The 18,890-nt window shown below is 45.7% G+C and overlaps 1 protein-coding gene across 4 annotated transcripts in view; it reads left to right on the top strand.

The window, feature by feature from the left end:
- LOC140734529 (sodium- and chloride-dependent neutral and basic amino acid transporter B(0+)-like) overlaps positions 1-18,890 on the top strand; it is a 141,148-nt gene that overhangs the window by 58,514 nt on the left and 63,744 nt on the right. For all 4 annotated transcript variants that reach the window (XM_073058611.1, XM_073058612.1, XM_073058610.1 and 1 more), the window contains 3 exons: positions 17,086-17,253; positions 17,938-18,076; positions 18,644-18,776. In XM_073058611.1, coding sequence (XP_072914712.1) covers positions 17,086-17,253; positions 17,938-18,076; positions 18,644-18,776 — 440 coding nt within the window. The remainder of the gene's footprint in view (positions 1-17,085; positions 17,254-17,937; positions 18,077-18,643; positions 18,777-18,890) is intronic.

Genomic DNA, 18,890 nt, shown 5'->3' with positions numbered 1-18,890 from the left:
GCGAAGTCCATGCCACGCGAACTTGCTGGAGACCAACCGGACGGTTGTCCTCATAGATGGGTGCACCAAACCGTGTATGGAGTCGAAAACTTGCCACCTCCAGGCTGCCGGGACGATGGGGCGAGGTTGGCCGGTAGCCACATCGCACAGGAGGGTCCTCTCACCTGGGCCTACGAGAAAGTCCTGCAGCTGCAAACCTGAGATTGCATTCCTGTAGCTGGGCATCTCGTCGTCTGCCTGCTGCGCCTCTTCCAGTGCTGCATAGTCCACCCCCAGGGACAGGGCCTGGACAGCTGGTCTGGAGAGTGCATCCGCTACGACGTTGTCCTTTCCCGAGACATGCTGGATGTCCATCATGTACTCAGAGATGTAGGACAGATGTCACTGCTGGTGAGCCAACCAGGGATTGGACACCTTCATGAACTGCTGTGTCGGATGCGTCCACCGTGAGGGCGGTTGGAACGTCCGTTCTGGGGTGCACCAGCATCGCGGCATCTGCCAAGGCTTCCTTGGCTTTAACGAAAGTGGCCGCGGCCTCCTCGTCCCAAGTAATGTCCTTGCCTTTACCTGACATCAGGGTGTACAAAGGGCGCATGATATGGGCTGCTGAGAGGAGGAAACGGTGGTAGAAGTTCACCATACCAACGAACTCCTGCAGGCCTTTGACCGTGTTGGGCTGGGCAAAGTGGCGGATCGCATCTACCTTGGCGGGCAGAGGTGTTGCTCCGTCTTTGGTAATCCTGTGGCCCAGGAAGTCGATGGTATCGAGACCGAACTGGCATTTGGCCGGGTTGATCGTGAGGCCAAAATCACTCAGGCGGGAGTAGAGCTGGCAGGGGTGGGACAGATGCTCCTGGCGACTATTGCTGGCTATAAGGATGTCGTCCAAATTGATGAACGCAAAGTCCAGGTCGCGTCCCACCGCGTCCATTAACTGCTGGAACGTCTGTGCGGCATTCTTCAGGCCGAACGGCATTCGGAGGAACTCGAACAGGCTGAACGGTGTGATGAGTGCTGTTTTGGGGATGTCTTCAGGGTGCACCAGGATTTGATGGTATCCCCGGACGAGGTCTACTTTGGAAAAGATTCATGCCCCGTGCAGGTTTGCTGCAAAGTCCTGTATGTGCGGCACAGGGTAGCGGTCTGGAGTGGTAACCTCGTTCAGTCTGCGGTAGTCGCCGCATGGTCTCCAACCCCCCGGCTGCTTTGGTCACCACGTGCAGGGGGGAGGCCCATGGGCTGTCGGACCTCCATATGATCCCCAATTCCTCCATCCTCTTGAACTCCTCCTTCGCCAGGCGGAGCTTTTCTGGGGGGGAGCCTTCGTGCGTGGGCGTGGAGGGGTGGTCCCTGGGTCGGAATGTGGTGCTGTACCCCGTGTCTGGGCATGGCTGCCGTGAACTGCGGTGCCAGAATCGATGGAAAGTCCGCCAGGATTCTGGTGAATTCGTTGTCCGACAGCGTGATGGAGTCCAGGTGTGGGGCTGGCAACTTGGCTTCACCCAGGGAGAACGTCTGGAAAGTCTCGGCATGTACCAGTCTTTTCCCTTGCAAGTCGACCAGCAGGCTGTGAGCTCGCAAGAAGTCCGCCCCCAGGAGTGGTTGGGCCACCGTGGCCAATGTGAAGTCCCACGTGAACCGGCTGGCGCCGAACTGCAGCTGCACTGTGTGGGTGCCGTAGGTCTGTATCGTGCTGCCGTTTGCGGCCCTCAGGGTGGGTCCTGGCTTCCTGTTGCAGGTGTCGTACCCTGTCGAGGGAAAGACGCTGATCTCCGCTCCGTTGTCGACCAAGAAGTGGCTTCTTGACTGTTTGTCCCAAACGTACAAGAGGCTGTCCTGGTGGCCAGCTACCATAGCCATTAGCAGCAGCTGGCCCTGGCCCTGGCCCTCGCAGGGCAGGCGACAACGGCAGGTTTTTGTTCCCCACCGCTGGTGGTAGAAACACCACTGTTCACTGGCCTCCTCACTCCTGCCTCTGTGTTGTGTGCTCCTCCCTGCCGGGCCCGGTTTGGTCTGCTGCTGGGCGTGTGGCCTGATAATCTGACCGACGGACGCCACGCTCTCCCTCTTGGCTTTCCACAGCACGTCTGCCCAGGCCGCCACCTTCCGGGGGTCGCTGAAATCTGCGCTGGCCAGCAGCAGATGTATGTCCTCGGGCAGTTGCTCTAGGAACGCCTGCTCGAACATGAGGCAGGGCTTGTGTCCGTCAGCCAGGGCCAGCGTCTCGTTCATCAATGCTGACAGCAGTCTGTCTCCCAAACCGTCCAGGTGAAGCAGGTGGGCACCTCGCTCACACCGTGAGAGGCCACAGGTCCCAATGAGCAGCACCTTGAATGCTTCATATTTGCCTTCTTCCGGGGGCGACTGTATGAAATCCGCAACCTGGGCGGCCGTCTCCTGGTCAAGGGCGCTCACCACGTGACAGTAACACGTGGAATCAGAGGATATCTGCCGAATCTGGAACTGGGCTTCTGCTTGGCTAAACCACACGCGTGGTCACAGCGTCCAGAAAGTAGGTAGTTTTAGTGAAACTGCGTGAACAGATGAAGAGTCGGTCATCTTTGGTCCAAATCCCGTTTGGACCGTCGGGGTCACCAATGTAGCGATGTGCTACACACAGCGCTGAAATAACGACACACAGTCGGTAAGTCGTTTCGAGACTAGTTTATTCAAACTTCACAGCTCTGGCATTTAATCCCTAGCGCCCGCCCTCTCCGGGCAGAAATGATGTCAGAGGTGCATTACCAAAGTCTCCACCCGCGCGCTGGCTATTTGTGAGCCGGTTTGCCTGCGCAGAAGGTGGGTCGCCATGAAGGATAAGAATAAACGGTTACTAAGTTGGAGTCTGGTGTTAAAAGAATTTGATGTTAAAATACTACATGTAAAGATAGATAGATAGATAGATACTTTATTCATCCCCATGGGGAAATTCAACATTTTTTCCAATGTCCCATACACTTGTTGTAGCAAAAACTCATTACATACAATACTTAACTCAGTAATAATATGATATGCATCTAAATCACTAACTCAAAAAGCATTAATAATAGCTTTAAAAAAAGTTCTTAAGTCCTGGCAGTTGAATTGTAAAGCCTAATGGCATTGGGGAGTATTGACCTCTTCATCCTGTCTGAGGAGCATTGCATCGACAGTAACCTGTCGCTGAAACTGCTTCTCTGTCTCTGGATGGTGCTATGTAGAGGATGTTCAGGGTTTTCCATAATTGACCGTAGCCTACTCAGCGCCCTTCGCTCAGCTACCGATGTTAAACTCTCCAGTACTTTGCCCACGACAGAGCCCGCCTTCCTTATCAGCTTATTAAGACGTGAGGCGTCCTTCTTCTTAATGCTTCCTCCCCAACACGCCACCACAAAGAAGAGGGCGCTCTCAACAACTGACCTATAGAACATCTTCAGCATCTCACTGCAGACATTGAATGACGCCAACCTTCTAAGGAAGTACAGTCGACTCTGTGCCTTCCTGCACAAGGCATCTGTGTTGGCAGTCCAGTCTAGCTTCTCGTCCAACTGTACTCCCAGATACTTGTATGTCTTAACCTGCTCCACACATTCTCCATTAATGATCACTGGCTCCATATGAGGCCTAGATCTCCTAAAGTCCACCACCATCTCCTTGGTCTTGGTGACATTGAGACGCAGGTAGTTTGAGTTGCACCATATCACAAGGGGCCTGGCAATGTAATTGCTGATTGTTTATCTAGGTGTTAGAATTGAAATTATATCTGTGTTACTCTGTTGGCTAATGACTACTTCTGTATTATATTAGACTCTGTAATGTGCCTTACTATTGAATTCCCCCCCCCCAGTAAAAATTCTTTTAAGGGTGGGGGTGTTATGTGTGATGAGAAAACCAAATGGAGATGGGGTTCAGAGTTGACCCCCCTGTGAACTATGCTGCTAACGAGAGAGAGAGATGAAGAGGGGGAGAGGCACCATCCTGCTGCAGATGGGAGAAAGAGAGAGACAAGGATTAAAATGGATGATTTAGTATTATGGCTTCTTCGCTAATTGTTGACTAATGCCAAGGACATTTGGCCTGTTTGTGGGGATCCCTGCTGGCACAGCAGAGTGATGCCAGGTGCCTGCTGAACAGGAGGGAGTGGCCAGTTTGATGGACATGGACATGGTCAGTTGATTGATGGTTGGTACCCCTGGCAGGGGAGATAAAAGACAAGTCTGCTGAGACACAGGCAGACACATCACTGGACACTGAAAGAGTGTTGTGCACCCACAGGAAGGTGGGGGCTTGGAGGACTGAATCGGGTGATCGGTCACAAAGCTCACAGTGTGACGGCAGGACCGGTGGGGGCTTGTGTGTGTGTCTACTCATGCCAGAGTGACGAGTCCACCACGGAAGAATGGTCTAGCCGAGAATGGAGGGGTCATAACTGAATGACCACATCAGTACAACAGAACAAGAAGACAACGGAAGGTTTGCCTGCTGTAGCTGCTCACATTTCGCTCACTCTCTCTCCAATGACACAAAACCAACTACCTCAATTTAAACTGAACTGAACTGAACTCTGCATTATCTTACGACTATCTACCCCTAGACTATGATAGAGCTTGGTTTTGATTCTTATTCCTACACTTCTGTATTTATCATTGCTAACCTGTTTTATACGTATATTTGCATTTTTGATACTGTATTACTTACCGTAGATTCCGGACTACAGAGCGCACCTGATTAAAAGCCGCTGGCTCTAATTTTAGAAATAAAATCAATTTTTTAATTGTAAAGGCCGCACCGGATTTTAGGCCGCACCGCTACTTTTAAATATACATACGTATCGGTAACACAAATTACGTTGCATATACTTTTTTACTGAACAGCACGAACAATATTCCAATATCTCCTAGCGACTGGTAAAAATATATATACTGCGAGCCTTTAACTTAAAAGCAGCGTTTTCGCTCGGGTCTGACGCGCTTGCGTAACGCGATCGGGTCTAATCGGGTCTGACGCGCTTGCGTATCGCGATCGGGTCTAATCGGGTCTGACGCGCTTGCGTAACGCGATCGGGTCTAATCGGGTCTGACGCGCTCGGGTCTTGCTTTTCTTCGAGTATTTTCCATGTTGATGAGGGTGAGTACAAATGACTGATTTACAATAATTTAATTGTGGAAGTGCGCTTGATTTATCGTACAATTTCATTGGACCTCTGTGAACTACTCATCAATTTTATTGGTCTACTGTTACGAGGCAAAATGTTTACGAGGCGGCATGAAAAAAAACCATGTATTAGCCGCTCCGGATTAAAGGCCGCAGAGTTCAAAGCTGTTCAAAATGTGGGAAAAAAGTAGCGGCTTATAATCCGGAATCTACGGTAGTTTACTAATAAACCTTTTTAGTTACGGTACCACTGGACTCCAACGTATCATTCCATTTCTGCTGGTTTAGTAACCCAGTCACAGGGTACGTGACAAGATGGATTATGAAAAGAAACTAGCACAATATAAAAGAATGGATTGTAACAGCTTTGATACAATAGCTATCACTAAAGAGGTAGCGCTGAGTGAACTTGTGGAACTTGTATACAAGTCCCCTGGTCCTGATGGAACAGGGTACTTACTGAAAGAAATGGCAAAGGTTATAGTTGAGGCTTTGGTGATAATTTAGCAAAATTCTCTGGACTGTGGTTAGGTCCTGGTGGATTGGAAGAAGGCTGATGTCACGCTACTGTTCAAAAAAGGATGTAGGCAAAAGGCAAGTAACTATAAACAACACATTTCAAAATGCTGGTGGAACACAGCAGGCAAGGCAGCATCTATAGGAAGAAGCACTGTCGTCCTGATGAAGGGTCTCGGCCTGAAACGTCGACAGTGCTTCTCCCTATAGATGCTGCCTGGCCTGCTGTGTTCCACCAGCATTTCGTGTGTGTTGTTTGAATTTCCAGCACCTGCAGATTTCCTCGTGTTGGCAAGTAACTATAGGTCAGTTAGGCTTATATCTGTAGTTGGAAAAATGCTTGAACCTATCATTAAAGGGGATATAGTGAGACATCTGGAAAGAAATGGACCCATCAGGCAGACACAGCATGGATTCAGCAAAGGCAGGTCCTGTTCAACAAACTTACTGGATTTCTTTGAGAATATAACAAGTACAGTGCATAGAGGGGAACAGATGGATATTATTTACTTGGATTTACACAAGTTGTTTGATAAGGTGAAACACAAAAGACTTATCCACAAAAAAGAATGCATAAAGTTGGGGGTGATTTATAAGCATGGATAAAGAATTGATTAATCAATAGAAAGCAGAGAGTTGGGATACATGGGTATTTCTCTGGCTGGCAGTCAATGGTGAGCGGTGTGCCGTAGGGGTCGGTGCTGAGTCTGCAACTGTCCATGATATACATCAATGATCTGGAAGAGAGGACTTAGTGTAGTGTATCTAAGTTTGCTGATGACACTAAATTGAGTGAAAAAGCAAATTGTGTTGAGGATACGGAGAATCTGCAAAGATATAGATAGGTTAAGTAATTGGGCAAGCATCTGGCAGATGGAATATAATGTTGGTAAATGTGAGGTCATCCACTTTGGAAGGAAAACTGGAAGATCAAATTATCATTTAAATGGTAAAAGATTGCAGCATGCTGCAGCGTAGTAGGACTTGGGAGTTCTGCATGAACTGCAAAAAAAATTGGTTTACAGGTGCACAAGCTATCAAGAAAGCAAACTGGATGTTGGCCTTTATTGCTAGAGGTTATGCTGCAACTGTACAGGGTACTGATGAGGCCACATCTGGAGTATTGCATGCAGTTCTAGTCTCCTTACTTGAAGGATATACTGGCTTTGGAGGCGACAGAGAGAAAGTTTCACCAGGTTGATTCCAGAGATGAGGGGGTTTGACTATGAGGAGAGATTAGGTCACCTGGGACTGTACTCACTGGAAATCAGAAGAATTAGAGGAGTCTTATATAAGCATATAAAATTATGAAAGTGATAGATAAGATACAGGCAAGAAAGTTGTTTCCATTAGTAGGTGAGACTAGAACTAGGGAACATCACCTCAAGTTTCAGATCAATAAATTTAGGACAGAGATGAGGAGGAACTGCTTTTCCCAAAGAGTGATGAATCTGTGGAATTCTCTGCCCAATGAAGCAGTGGAGGCTATCTCAGTAAATATATTTAAGGCAAGTAAGGATAGATTTTTGCATTGCAGAGCAATTAAGTGTTATGGGGAAAAGGCAGGTAGGTGGAGATGAGTCGATAGTTAGATCAGCCATAATCTTATTGAATGGTGGAGCAGGCTCCATGGGCCAGAAGCCTACTCCTGCTCCTATTTCTTATGTTTCTATGTAAAAACCATCTTATAGGTATTCTAGAAATACCCCCTTTAGGAATCCAGCACCAACCTGATTTTCCTTATTTACCTACAAATTGAAATCCCACATGGGTATTGTAACATTGCCCCTTTGGCATGCATTTTCAATCTCTGTAATTTTCAAATCCGTAATTCGTAATCCACATTTATTCTACTGTTTGAGGGTCTGTACACAACTCCCATCAGGGTCTCTTTACCCACGCAGTTCCTTAGCTCTATCCACACTGATTCAACTCCTTCCGACCCTATGTCACTTCCTTCGAAAGATTTGATTTCTTTTTTTTAAACCAACAGAGCAACGCCGCCTCTCTGCCTTCCCTGTCCGTACTTTCCATACAATGTGTATTCTTGGACATTAAGCTCCCAGCTATAATCTTTCAGCCATGGTTCAGTGAAGCTTACAACATCATATGTACATGCCAAATTCATCTACCTTACTCCATATACTCTACGTATTCAAATGTAACGTGCTGTAAGGTTTTTGTGCAGGTCAAACCTCTCCCAGAAGAGACACCCGCATGGTCTGTTGCCTCCAAGGTGCCAGGGTACGGGATGTCTCAGGTCAGGTGCAGGGTATTCTGAAGGGAGAAGGTGAACTGCCAGAAGTCTCGGTACACGTTGGTACCAATGACATAAGTAGAATAAGGGAGGAGGTCCTAAAGAGAGAATTCAGGGAGTTGGGTAGGACACTGAAAAGCAGGACCTCCAGGGTAGTAATCTCAGGATTGCTGCCTGAGCCACGTGCTAATGAACGTCAGAATAGCACAATCAGGCATATTAATGTGTGGCTGAGAGACTGGTGTAGGGGGCAGGGCTTCGGGTTCCTGGATCATTGGGGCCTCTTCTGGGAGAGGTTTGACCTGCACAAAAAGGACGAGTAACACCTAAGCCCAAAGAGGTCCAATAGCCTGGTAGTCAGGTTTAATAGAGCTGTTAGGGAGGGTTTGAAGTAATTTGGCAGGGGGATGGGAACTGGAGTGACAAGGTTGAGGAAGGGGAAAACAGAAATAAATCAAAGATAGCATGCAACAGAGATGATAGACAAGACAGGTAGGAGCTGAGGCATAACCACAGCCAGTGGCATGAGTTACAGGGCAATAGAGACAGTATGATCAAGTTCACTTTGAAATTTAAGAGGAAGAAACTGATTTCCAATGTGTTGGTACTTAAGTGGAATAAGAGAAATTACATTGGCATGAGAAGAGAACTGGCCAAGGTTGATTGGATAGAGACACCGGCAGGAAGGAGAGCAGGTAATATTAAGAAGTTAGCATCTCGTAGGCCACTTGTGACCCTGGCTATTTTTTGTAAGGGTCATAGCAGCTAAGAGCTTGAGAAAAAAACTATAGAATCCCAAATGCTTTCTTGTAAGATAAGCTGAGCGGGTGACATCATCCTTGGTATGCGATCTGCGCTTAACTGTGGCTTTGCTTCGAGCAACTTGGATCATTGCCTGATTAATTGCTGTGAGAAACTTATTTTGCCTTGTATTCCTTATGGCACCTGCAAGATGAGCATAAAAAAGAGTGGCTATTTTCAAGGGCAGGAGGCTTTGAAATCTGTATCCAGACATGGAAGCAATTAAAACTGTTATACGAACAATTTATGACTGATAAAGTTAACAATACTTGTCTATACAGAAGCTAAGAGGGTGAACCCACATGTATCTGTGTACATGACTGCATTATATAAATAGAACTGTATTTGCTTCAGGAGGCAGAGACCCTCGAAGCAGCCTCCGAGAGAGAGTGCTTAAGGAGGGTTCTCTCGAGTAACTTGCTAACAAACAGTTAAAGTTACTTTCACCGTAGTACGCGGTGCCTTTGTATCGGGTAGATCGAAATAAGTTTACAACAGTCTGGCGATCCAGCCAGGAGCTCAAGACAAGGTATATCCGTAAAGACGGTGTCAGTGGTCGACCCTGTGGCAACAGCCTGAGGTGGATGGGCCCTCAAGGTAAGATTTACCTCAATCACTCTCATTAGTTGATCACTTTGATGACCCTTTCGTTTGACGAGCTCCTGAAGAACCACAGTTAAACTACCCGAGTACTACGGTAACTAAGAGGGTGAGGTTCGAGTACTCAAGATCAAGGAATAAGGTGAGGTTCGAGTCCTCACGATCAAGTTATAAGGTGAGGTTCGAGTCCTCAAGATCAAGGAATAAGGTGAGGTTCGAGTCCTCAAGATCAAGGTATAAGGTGAGGTTCGAGTCCTCAAGATCAAGGTATAAGGTGAGGTTCGAGTCCTCAAGATCAAGGAATAAGGTGAGGTTTGAGTCCTCAAACTTAAGGTTTCTGGGGTTAGAGTCCTCAAAACTTTGAAGTATAGTGGATAATATTTGAAAGTGTCTGTCTCAGACCCCCAGCCTTAGACCGGTTGTTAAGAGGGGAAATCCCCCACGCGAAGGTCAGGACCTTGAAGTGGGTGCAGAGAGACATGGCACTAAGTTACAAAAGGGTGAATAATTTGAATTCTGAAATGGGTCAGACCCTTGATAAATCGGGACCTAATACGCCTTTATTTAAGCTTTGTAAAGACAACCCGGGGGATGAAAATGATTTTTGCAGACTGTCGGCGTCATTAAATATAAAACTAGGAAATGGGATATAGCCACTAGGTGTCCGCTGGGATTTGGATAAATGTATCACAGCAGAGGAAGCGCTGTGGAAACGGGGGTCTGCAGAAAGGTGGAAATTATTAATGTCGACATGAAGCCGAGGAATTAAACACCGAGTCTAGACAAAGCAGTTGGGAGCACAATGCACGTAGAAGGGTGATTAGTGTATATGACAAGCAGGGTAATCCTAAATGTTGGGAGGTTTTGAAGTATCAATGTGAGGATTACGATGTTGACCAGAGTAGGAGAGAGAGAAAGGGAGAAAGACATGAAAGGAAAGAGAAGCGGGGAAATAAAAATGGTGATCACAAAGGTAAAGCGGAGGTACCTCCCGACATGTCTGGTTTGCCCGTTGTTTCAAAATGATGATACAGATGAAACTGAGAAGGATTGGATGATCCGCCACACTGCTCCCATATACCCCCCAATCCCGCGTACCTCTCAAAAGGGTTCAACAACCCCACCCCAGGAACAGTACTGTGACCCTGTTGCAACACGGACTAGGAGTCAATCGAAACAAAAAAGGCCCCCCTGTAAACATAATACCAAGAGTTTAAGCAAGCCACAGAACTTCTTGGTGGGTGACGGACCCTTGGTTGACCCCAATACAGACACAGAGTATGACCCCGACACTGATGATGCGGAGACAATTTCCCAACAGAACAGTTCCCAACACCAATGCAGGACAAGGGCAGGATGCTAGACCTACCACTCAGGTGTATACTCCTTGGAAACCTCAGGAGATGTGTCTAATTATGAACCGGGTGCCTAACCGCAAGAGTAATCCCGAAGGTTTTATAGAATACATAATTGGAACTATTCAGATATATCAGGCCACTCCCCCAAGATCTTTTTAGCCTTCGCTGTATGGCCCTTACCCAAGATGAGCAGACTAGGTGGAGAGAGCACATGCGGCACTCCTACTGGCAGGACTTTGAGGCTGCAGTCCCAGAGTCAGCTGACCAGATTGACAAAATCAAGCAGGCTCTTAGGAACACCCTATAGCAGCCGGTAGATGTCACCAAAGTATTAGAGTGCAGGCCGAAGGAGAAGGAGGACGGCCCTGATTCCTGGGACCGCTTCTGTTCTACTTACACTACATATGCAGGAGATGTTGCCTATAATGCTGGAAGCTTCTCGCCCCAGTTTAATGCTCTCCTTTTGCAATGTATCCCTGAAAGTGTTGCTACAGCCATTAGAACAAACAATATGGATTGGCCTGATAACACTCGTCCCCAGATGAAAGGGCACTCATTTCTTATTGGAATACCGTTAAGGAATCCAAGCCTACCAAAGTAAAACACGAGATGGTCCAGAGGCCTTCCCAGCCCCGACGTCCCTGTCCTGATAATGTAGAGTATCAGAAGGAACCTCAGTTTTGTGTCCCTGGATGGGTTGATCAATACGGAGGTGGGTACCTTACACATCCCAACGGTCCCAGAGCCCCAACATATGGACCCCCGTATGCACCACCACCCAATTTCCTCAGCCGCCCTATGCCTAAGGGAAACCCTAACTATGGACTTCCGCCGTCTGGTCCCCAGCAACCACCCTTAGCACGCGTTAGGGTTACAGGATGCTACCTCTGTGGCGCCTCTGATCATTGGCAAAGGGAATGTCCTGATTGCCAACAACAGTCCAGGCCCCCGGGTTGGCGGCAACCATTCACCACCCATAATCCGTTTTCTGCCTGACTAGTTGATCTGCCGGATATTGGCTTGATGTTCTCTGTCCTCACTGATAACCCTGAAGAAGAGCTCATATTTAACCTACTAGTAGAAAGCAGCAGTATCCCCTTTATGCTCGATACTAGAGCAACTACGTCAACACTTGAATCTTCCTGTGTCAATCAACATGGTTTCAGGATGTCAGACACCTCAGTGACTCTGAGTGGTTTAATGGGACAAGAAAAATCCTACCCACTGACGAAACCCCTACGAGTCCAATTTGGGGAACAACAGAGTGCAATTCAGTTTGCCTAAACCCCGGACCTCAGAGTTAACCTAGCAGGGAGAGACCTGCTGTACTCCCTCCGACTTAAAATAAAATGTCTTGATGCTGGAATTACTATTAGTGGTCCCAACTCCAGAAGGACTTTTTGGGTCTACCATCCTCCTCAGTGGTGGGCTGTAGACCTTCGGCCTGGAGATTTCGACCCACCCCTGCAGGTGCCCAACCCACATGTAACACTGGCATATGACCCCTCAGGGGTCTCACAGGAATTAGAAACCTAGTATGCCCCCTTAGTGAGCAGCATGGTCAGCATTTCTGTCCTGGGAGATGTAAAGGGTAAGAAGGGAGCAGCATTATTAGTTCAGGTGCCTACCGAGATATGGAGCCAGCTGGGTCTTGTGTCCCCCCACATCACCTTGTCAGTGACTGCCAAAGCAGTTAGGGTTTCTAGCCTGCCGACTGCAGGAACAGGCAGACCTGAGCCTCCTCAGAACTCCCCAGATGTTACCAGCTGGAATTTTGACTTATTACCTTACCCGTTTTTCAGTAACAGGCTGTGTCCATCGTCACTAGTCTCACCGCCTCGCCTCGGATGAGCCAGCCCCTGACTTCTGGGCCGCATCAAAGGTTGAGGTAGGACTAACTTGTGACCCCAGTGCAAATTCGGGTGAAACAGAGAGCACAGCTGCCCTCCATTCCACAATTCCCCCTTCGGAAGGACGCTGTCGACAGTGTCACTTCCCTGGTGGACTCCTTTTGCAAACAGGGCATCTTGGTCCCTTGCCAATCACCTTGTAAGACCCTATTCTACCCGTTCCCAAACCTGGACAGACAGAGTGGTGCCTGGTACAAGATTTAAGGAAGATAAGTGAAATAGTTGAACCTTTACATCCTGTCGTCCCCAACTCCGCCACTATTCTTAGTAATGTCCCTGTGGACTCACGTATTTTCACTATCACTGATTTTGCAATTCCCCTGCCCCCGTATCCCAGTACTTGTTTGCCTTTATTTTCCAAGGCCAGAAATACACTTGGACACGCCTTCCACAAGGATTTGTCCATTCCCCGACCATTTTCTCTCAAATCCTACATAACCAACTTAAGAACTTGCAGCTCCCAGGGAGGTCATCCATTATCCAATACATAGATGACCTGTTGCCAGCCAGCCAATGAACAAGACACTAACAGGCTTCTTAATGCCCTTCACTCCTGGGGATATAATACCCCCTCATAAGGTAAAACGTGCTCAACGTCAGGTGAAATTTCTGGGCACCCTATTGAGTGCATATGAGAGAAAGCTCACCCCTGAATGAGTAACACCCATCATTGCTACCCCACCACCAACCACACCGAAGAGTATGAGGGCCTTCTTGGGCCTAGTGAACTTTTGCAGACAGTGGTTACCCAACACGGGAGCAGGGAAGTCTACCATAAAATGCTCCCGGGCTAAGGAGGGGTTTGTTTTCCCTCTTAATGGGACTTTTACCACTGCCACATCCACTCTGCCAGCCTTGTTTGCGGTGGGAACAATTGGGCCGGTCACGGTCCCCTGCCCTCAGAAGGCTCATGTCTGATGAAGACTCGTGGCCCGATCAGTAAGTAAGGAGTTCTGTGCAGACTGGAAGGATCTGATCATGCTGGGCTCCTCTTTAGGCTATGGGTTTCTGAGTACACTCTCTCTAGGGGGTTCGGCAGGGACCATAGCCTCAAAAAACGGAACTACCTTATTTGTGGGCTGAATGTGCTGGGAAACAGTAGTATGGAAGGACTGGAGCCCATAAATAAAGAGCTGGCAGATTTGCGACTGTACGCCCAACAGACCCGGTATGTTGTAGACTACCAGTTGGTTCAGTAAGGAGGAGTATGTGCCTTAGTAGGGGACAAGTGTATCACCCACATCACAGACGAATTATATAACACATGCTATTCAGTCTATCAAGAAGCAATTAGATAATTTCAGCCAAGGTCCCAAACCAGGGGATGGGTGGTTAGGTTGACTACTAAGAGGTTCCTGGGGTTCCTATTTGCTACATGGGCTTATTACTGTCATGATCACTCTTATTGCTATGTGTGTGTTATTAGTTTGTATTAACATGTGTTGCAAGTTGTGTCTGCAAGAGTTAAGAAATTCATTCTCGGCCCCAATCTGAATGTATTGTCATGGAATAATAAAAGGAGGGAATGTAATTTTAAGAAGTTAGCATCTCATAGGCCGCTTATGACCCTGGCTATTTTTTGTAAGGGTCATAGCAGCTAAGAGTTTGAGAAAAAGACTATAGAATCCGAAATGTTTTTTCATAAGATAAGCTGAGCTTGAGAAAAAGAGTATAAACGCACAAATGCTTTCTCATAAGATAAGCTGAGTGGGTGACATCATCCTTGGGGTGTGATCTGCGCTTAACTTCAGTTTTTCTTCGAGTAACTTGTATCATTGCCTGATTAATTGCTGTGAGAAACCTATTTTGCCTTGTATTCCTTATGGTACCTGCAAGATGAGCATAAAAAAGAGTGGCTATTTTCAAGGGCAGGAGGCTTTGGATGTGTTTGTCTATATCCAGACATGGAAGCAATTAAAACTATTATACGAACAATTTATGACTGATAATGTTAACAATACTCATCTGTACAGACACTAAGGGGGTGAACCCACATGTATCTGTGTATGTGACTGCATTATATAAAAAGAACTGTATTTGCTTCAGGAGGCAGAGACCCTCGAAGCAGCCTCTGAGAGAGAGTGCTTAAGGAGGGTTCTCTTGAGTAACTTGCTGATAAACAGTTAAAGTTACTTTCACCATAGTACGTAGTGTCTTTGCATCGGGTAGATCGAAAGAAGTTTACAACAAGCAGAACAGCAATGGCTGGAGATTCTGTGAAAAATGAAGGAAGTACAAAAATGATATGCCAATAAGATGAAATTTTCGAATAGAAGAAGGACACCACTGTGGCTGACAAGTGAAGTCAGAGCCAAAGTAAAAGCAAAAGAGAGTACATAAAAAGAAGCCAAAGCTAGTGGAAAGATAGAGGATTGGGAAGCTTTTAAAAATTTTGCAGAAGGAAACTAAGGAAGTCATTAGGAAGAAAAAGATGAATTATGAAGGGAAACTGGTGACTAATATCAAAGATGATACTATAAGCCTTTTTAAGTATATAAAGTGTAAATGAGAGTTGAGGCTAGATATAGGACCAATAGAAAATGGCACTGGAGATATTGTACTGAGAAGGTGCTCAGGAAGCTTAATGGTCTGAGGGTGGATAAATTTTCTGAATCTGATGGAATGCACCCTTGGGCTCTAAAGAAAGTAGCTGGAGAGATTGCGGAGGCATTAACAATAATCTTTCAAGAATCAATAGATTCTGGCATTGCACCAGATGACTGGAAATTTGCAAATGTTGCTCTGCTATTTAAGAAGGATGGGAGGCAGTGGAAAGGAATCTATAGACCTGTTAGCCTGTCATCAGTGGTTGGGAAGATGTTGGAATCGATTGTTAAGAATGAGATTACAGAGTACCTGGAGGCACATGACAAGATAGGCCAAAGCCAGCATGGATTCCCGAAAGGAAAATCCTGCCTGACTAACCTACTGCAATTTTTTGAGGAAATTACAAGCAGGGTAGACAAAGGAGATGTAGTAGACATAGTGTACATGGATTTTCAGAAGACCTTTCACAAGGTGCCGCACAAGAGGCTGCTTAGCAAGACAAGGTCACATGGAATTACAGAGGAGTTACTAGCATGAGTGGAGCATTGGCTGATCGGTAGAAAACAGAGAGTGGGAATAAAGAGATCCTATTCTGGATGGCTGCTGGTTCCCAATGGAGTTCAACAGGGCTTCGTGTTGAGACCACTGCTTTTTACGATGCATGTCAATGATTTAGACTATGGGATTAATGGATTTGTGGCTAAATTTGACAATGATACAAAGATAGGTGGAAGAGTGGATAGTGTTGAGGAAACAGAGAGCCTGCAGAGAGACTTGGATAGTTTAGGGGAATGGGCAAAGAAGCAGTAAATTAAATTCGATTTTGGAGAGTGTATGGTCATGCACTTTGGTGGGCAGACTATTATTTCTATGGGGAGAGAATTCAAAATGCAGAGATACAAAGGGACTTGTGAGTCCTTGTGCAGGACACCCTAAAGGTTAACCTCCAGGTTGAGTTGGTGGTAAAGAAGGCGAATGCAATGTTGGCATTCATTTCCACAGGTATAGAATATAAGAGCAGGGGTGTGATGTTGAGGCTCTATAAGGTACTTGTGAGACCACATTGTGTGCAGTTTGGGCTCTTTTTCTTTTAGAAAGGATATACTGACATTGGAGAGGGTTCAGAGAAGATTCATGAGAACGATTCCAGAGATGAAAGGGTTACCATATGAGGAATATCTGGCAGCTCTTGGGCTGTATTCCCTGGACTTCAGGAGAATGGGGAGGGATCTCATAGAAACATTCTGAATGTTAAAAGGCCTGAACTGATTAGATATGGCAAAGTTATTTCCCCTGGTAGGGGAATCCAGGGCAAGAGGACACCACTTCAAGATTGAAGGATATCCATTTAGAAGAGAGATGTGGAGAAACTACTTTAGTCACAGGATGATAATTCTGGAATTTCATGCCACGAGTGGCTGTGGAGGCCAAATCATTGGGTGCATTTAAGGCAGAGATAGATAGGCTATTGATTAGCCAGGGGTATGGGGAGAAGGCAGGGAAGTGGGGATGACTGGAAGAACTGGATCAGCCCATGATTGATTGGCAGAACAGACTCGATGGGTGCATTTGAAGTGAATGCTCAGCAGCAAGATGTGAAAGACATCAACCAGAGAATTACATTTCAAAGCAGCACCATAGGGTGAAATCAGATATCACCAATTATCCACTATGCTTTACTTTTGGAGAGCATAAAATGTACAAAGATAACTCTCTCAGTTATGGCATGAGGTGTTACTCTTGCTATTTCACTCGTCTCCTTACATAGCTGTATTGTCTCAGTCCACAATGATCTACATCAGTAACATTTCCAACAGGTGTCATTTTGACAGTTTGATTTCCAGAGTGTGACCTTTAAAAAACAACCAGCAATTGGTTTCACTGATCAGCTGAGTGCCTGGAACGGGATTGTTAGTGTTGCAATAACTCTTAATCTAAGTGTTTATTTGTTTTTCATTTTAAGGTCTGGGAATCACTATGGTCCTTCTCATTTCTGTTAACACCATTTCCTATTGCTGCATCATTGCCTACAGCCTGTACTACCTGTTTGCCTCCCTCCAATCCTCCTTGCCATGGGAAGACTGCTTTAGCTGGTGGGGCGCTGATGAAACCTGCAGCAGAAATCCCAGAGGTACTGAGCTAACTTCTATTGTAAACTGTGTTCAGAGGTTATTCATTTTCATTTGGGACCTTCCATGGCTTCATAGATAGATTACCATATGAGGTATTTTAATGTGATGAGAGTTCTGCCTTGAACACCCATTCAGGAAGTAAATTCCTCTCAGACCACCCTCTGGTTACAAAACTACCATTACAAGTCATGGTGGGCTCTGCTGTGAACAGACTATGTAGACTATATCTCTGTTCCGATTCATTGGCAGCTTCACTCCTGGACTGATTCAGACAGAATATAACTGTATCCTGATTCTAAGACTAAAATGATTTAAGACATGTTCACAAAGAAATGGAAATGTTAACAACACACACAAAATGCTGGGGGAGCTCAGCAAGCCAGGCAGCAAATATGGAAATAAATAAACAGTCGATGTTTTGGGCTGTGACCCTTCTTCAGGACTGAAAAAGAAAGGTGCTAGAATAAAAAGGTGGAGGGAGGGAAAGGAAGCTAACTAAAAGGTGATAGGTGAAGCCAGGTGGGTGGGAAAGGTAAAGGGATGAAGAAGAAGGAATGTGATAGAAGAGGAGAATGGAGCAGAGGAGAAAGGAGGAGGAGGAAGGGGCCCAGTGGGAAGTGATAGACAGGTGAGAAGAGGTAAAAGGCCAGAGTTTAGTCCTAAACTATATTCCATTTTTATAGATCCTCTTTGCAATCTCACTATGGATGATGGATATTTCAAAATTGTTAATGCAACATGGTTGCTTGCAAACAATAAGACTTGCTCAAATGGATCAGAAAGCCATGTTCCTCCCCAGGGCCCAAGCCAGCAGTACTGGAAGTAAGTAAATTACCACATACAGCTACAGTGTATCTGTATCATTTACTGTTGTTATAGTTGCTTCTGCCTAGTGTGGCTTAATGGTTGAATTTTTGTTTTAGATGAGGGAGAACTGTTTTATTTTGAAACATATCATTTATCTCATCCACATGTTCCAAATTAACTTCAGACTAGAGAGTCTTTCATTACTCAGCAGTGTCCCAGTTTCCAGCACTACAGGTTTACTTTATCAATAATTTCCCTTGAATCCTTCATTGATATTGTTATTCACCTGTTCTTCATGGAAGAGATTTGGCTAAAGGAACATAAAATGTATTGCATTATCTCAGAATGAAATAATTCATTTTACTGCATTATTTATTTCAACACAGTGTTGTGTCAAGTCTATAGGTTGAACTCTATACTAGAGAATCATGAAGGATAATATCAAGGGAGCAATTTAGTCATTAACTCAGTATATATTGTATCTGTATATTTCATCAAGTTTCTTTTTAATATGTACCTGGCACCAGTAACTATGTCTAATATACTGTAATTTCATAGGCTCTGTTTTCTGTTAATATGTAGCAAAGAAGTTTTACGCCGATCAACTTCAATTGATGAGACGGGGGAGATAGTCTGGCACTTAGCCCTCTGTCTGTTTCTGGCTTGGTTAATTATTGGTGCTTCATTATCTAAAGGAATCAAATCTTCAGGGAAGGTAAGAATAATTCATAATAAAGTCTGCAATGATGCAGAGTTTTTTTTAATAATTGGGTTAGATTTTATAAATAATTTTAAAAAAGTCTTAGTTCATCCTGAGATGTGTGAATTT

This window comes from Hemitrygon akajei, chromosome 10 (assembly GCF_048418815.1).
Source record: "Hemitrygon akajei chromosome 10, sHemAka1.3, whole genome shotgun sequence".
Lineage (NCBI taxonomy): Eukaryota > Metazoa > Chordata > Chondrichthyes > Myliobatiformes > Dasyatidae > Hemitrygon > Hemitrygon akajei.
Note: the sequence above shows the minus strand (reverse complement) of the source record. Positions and strands in the feature narration are given on the sequence as shown.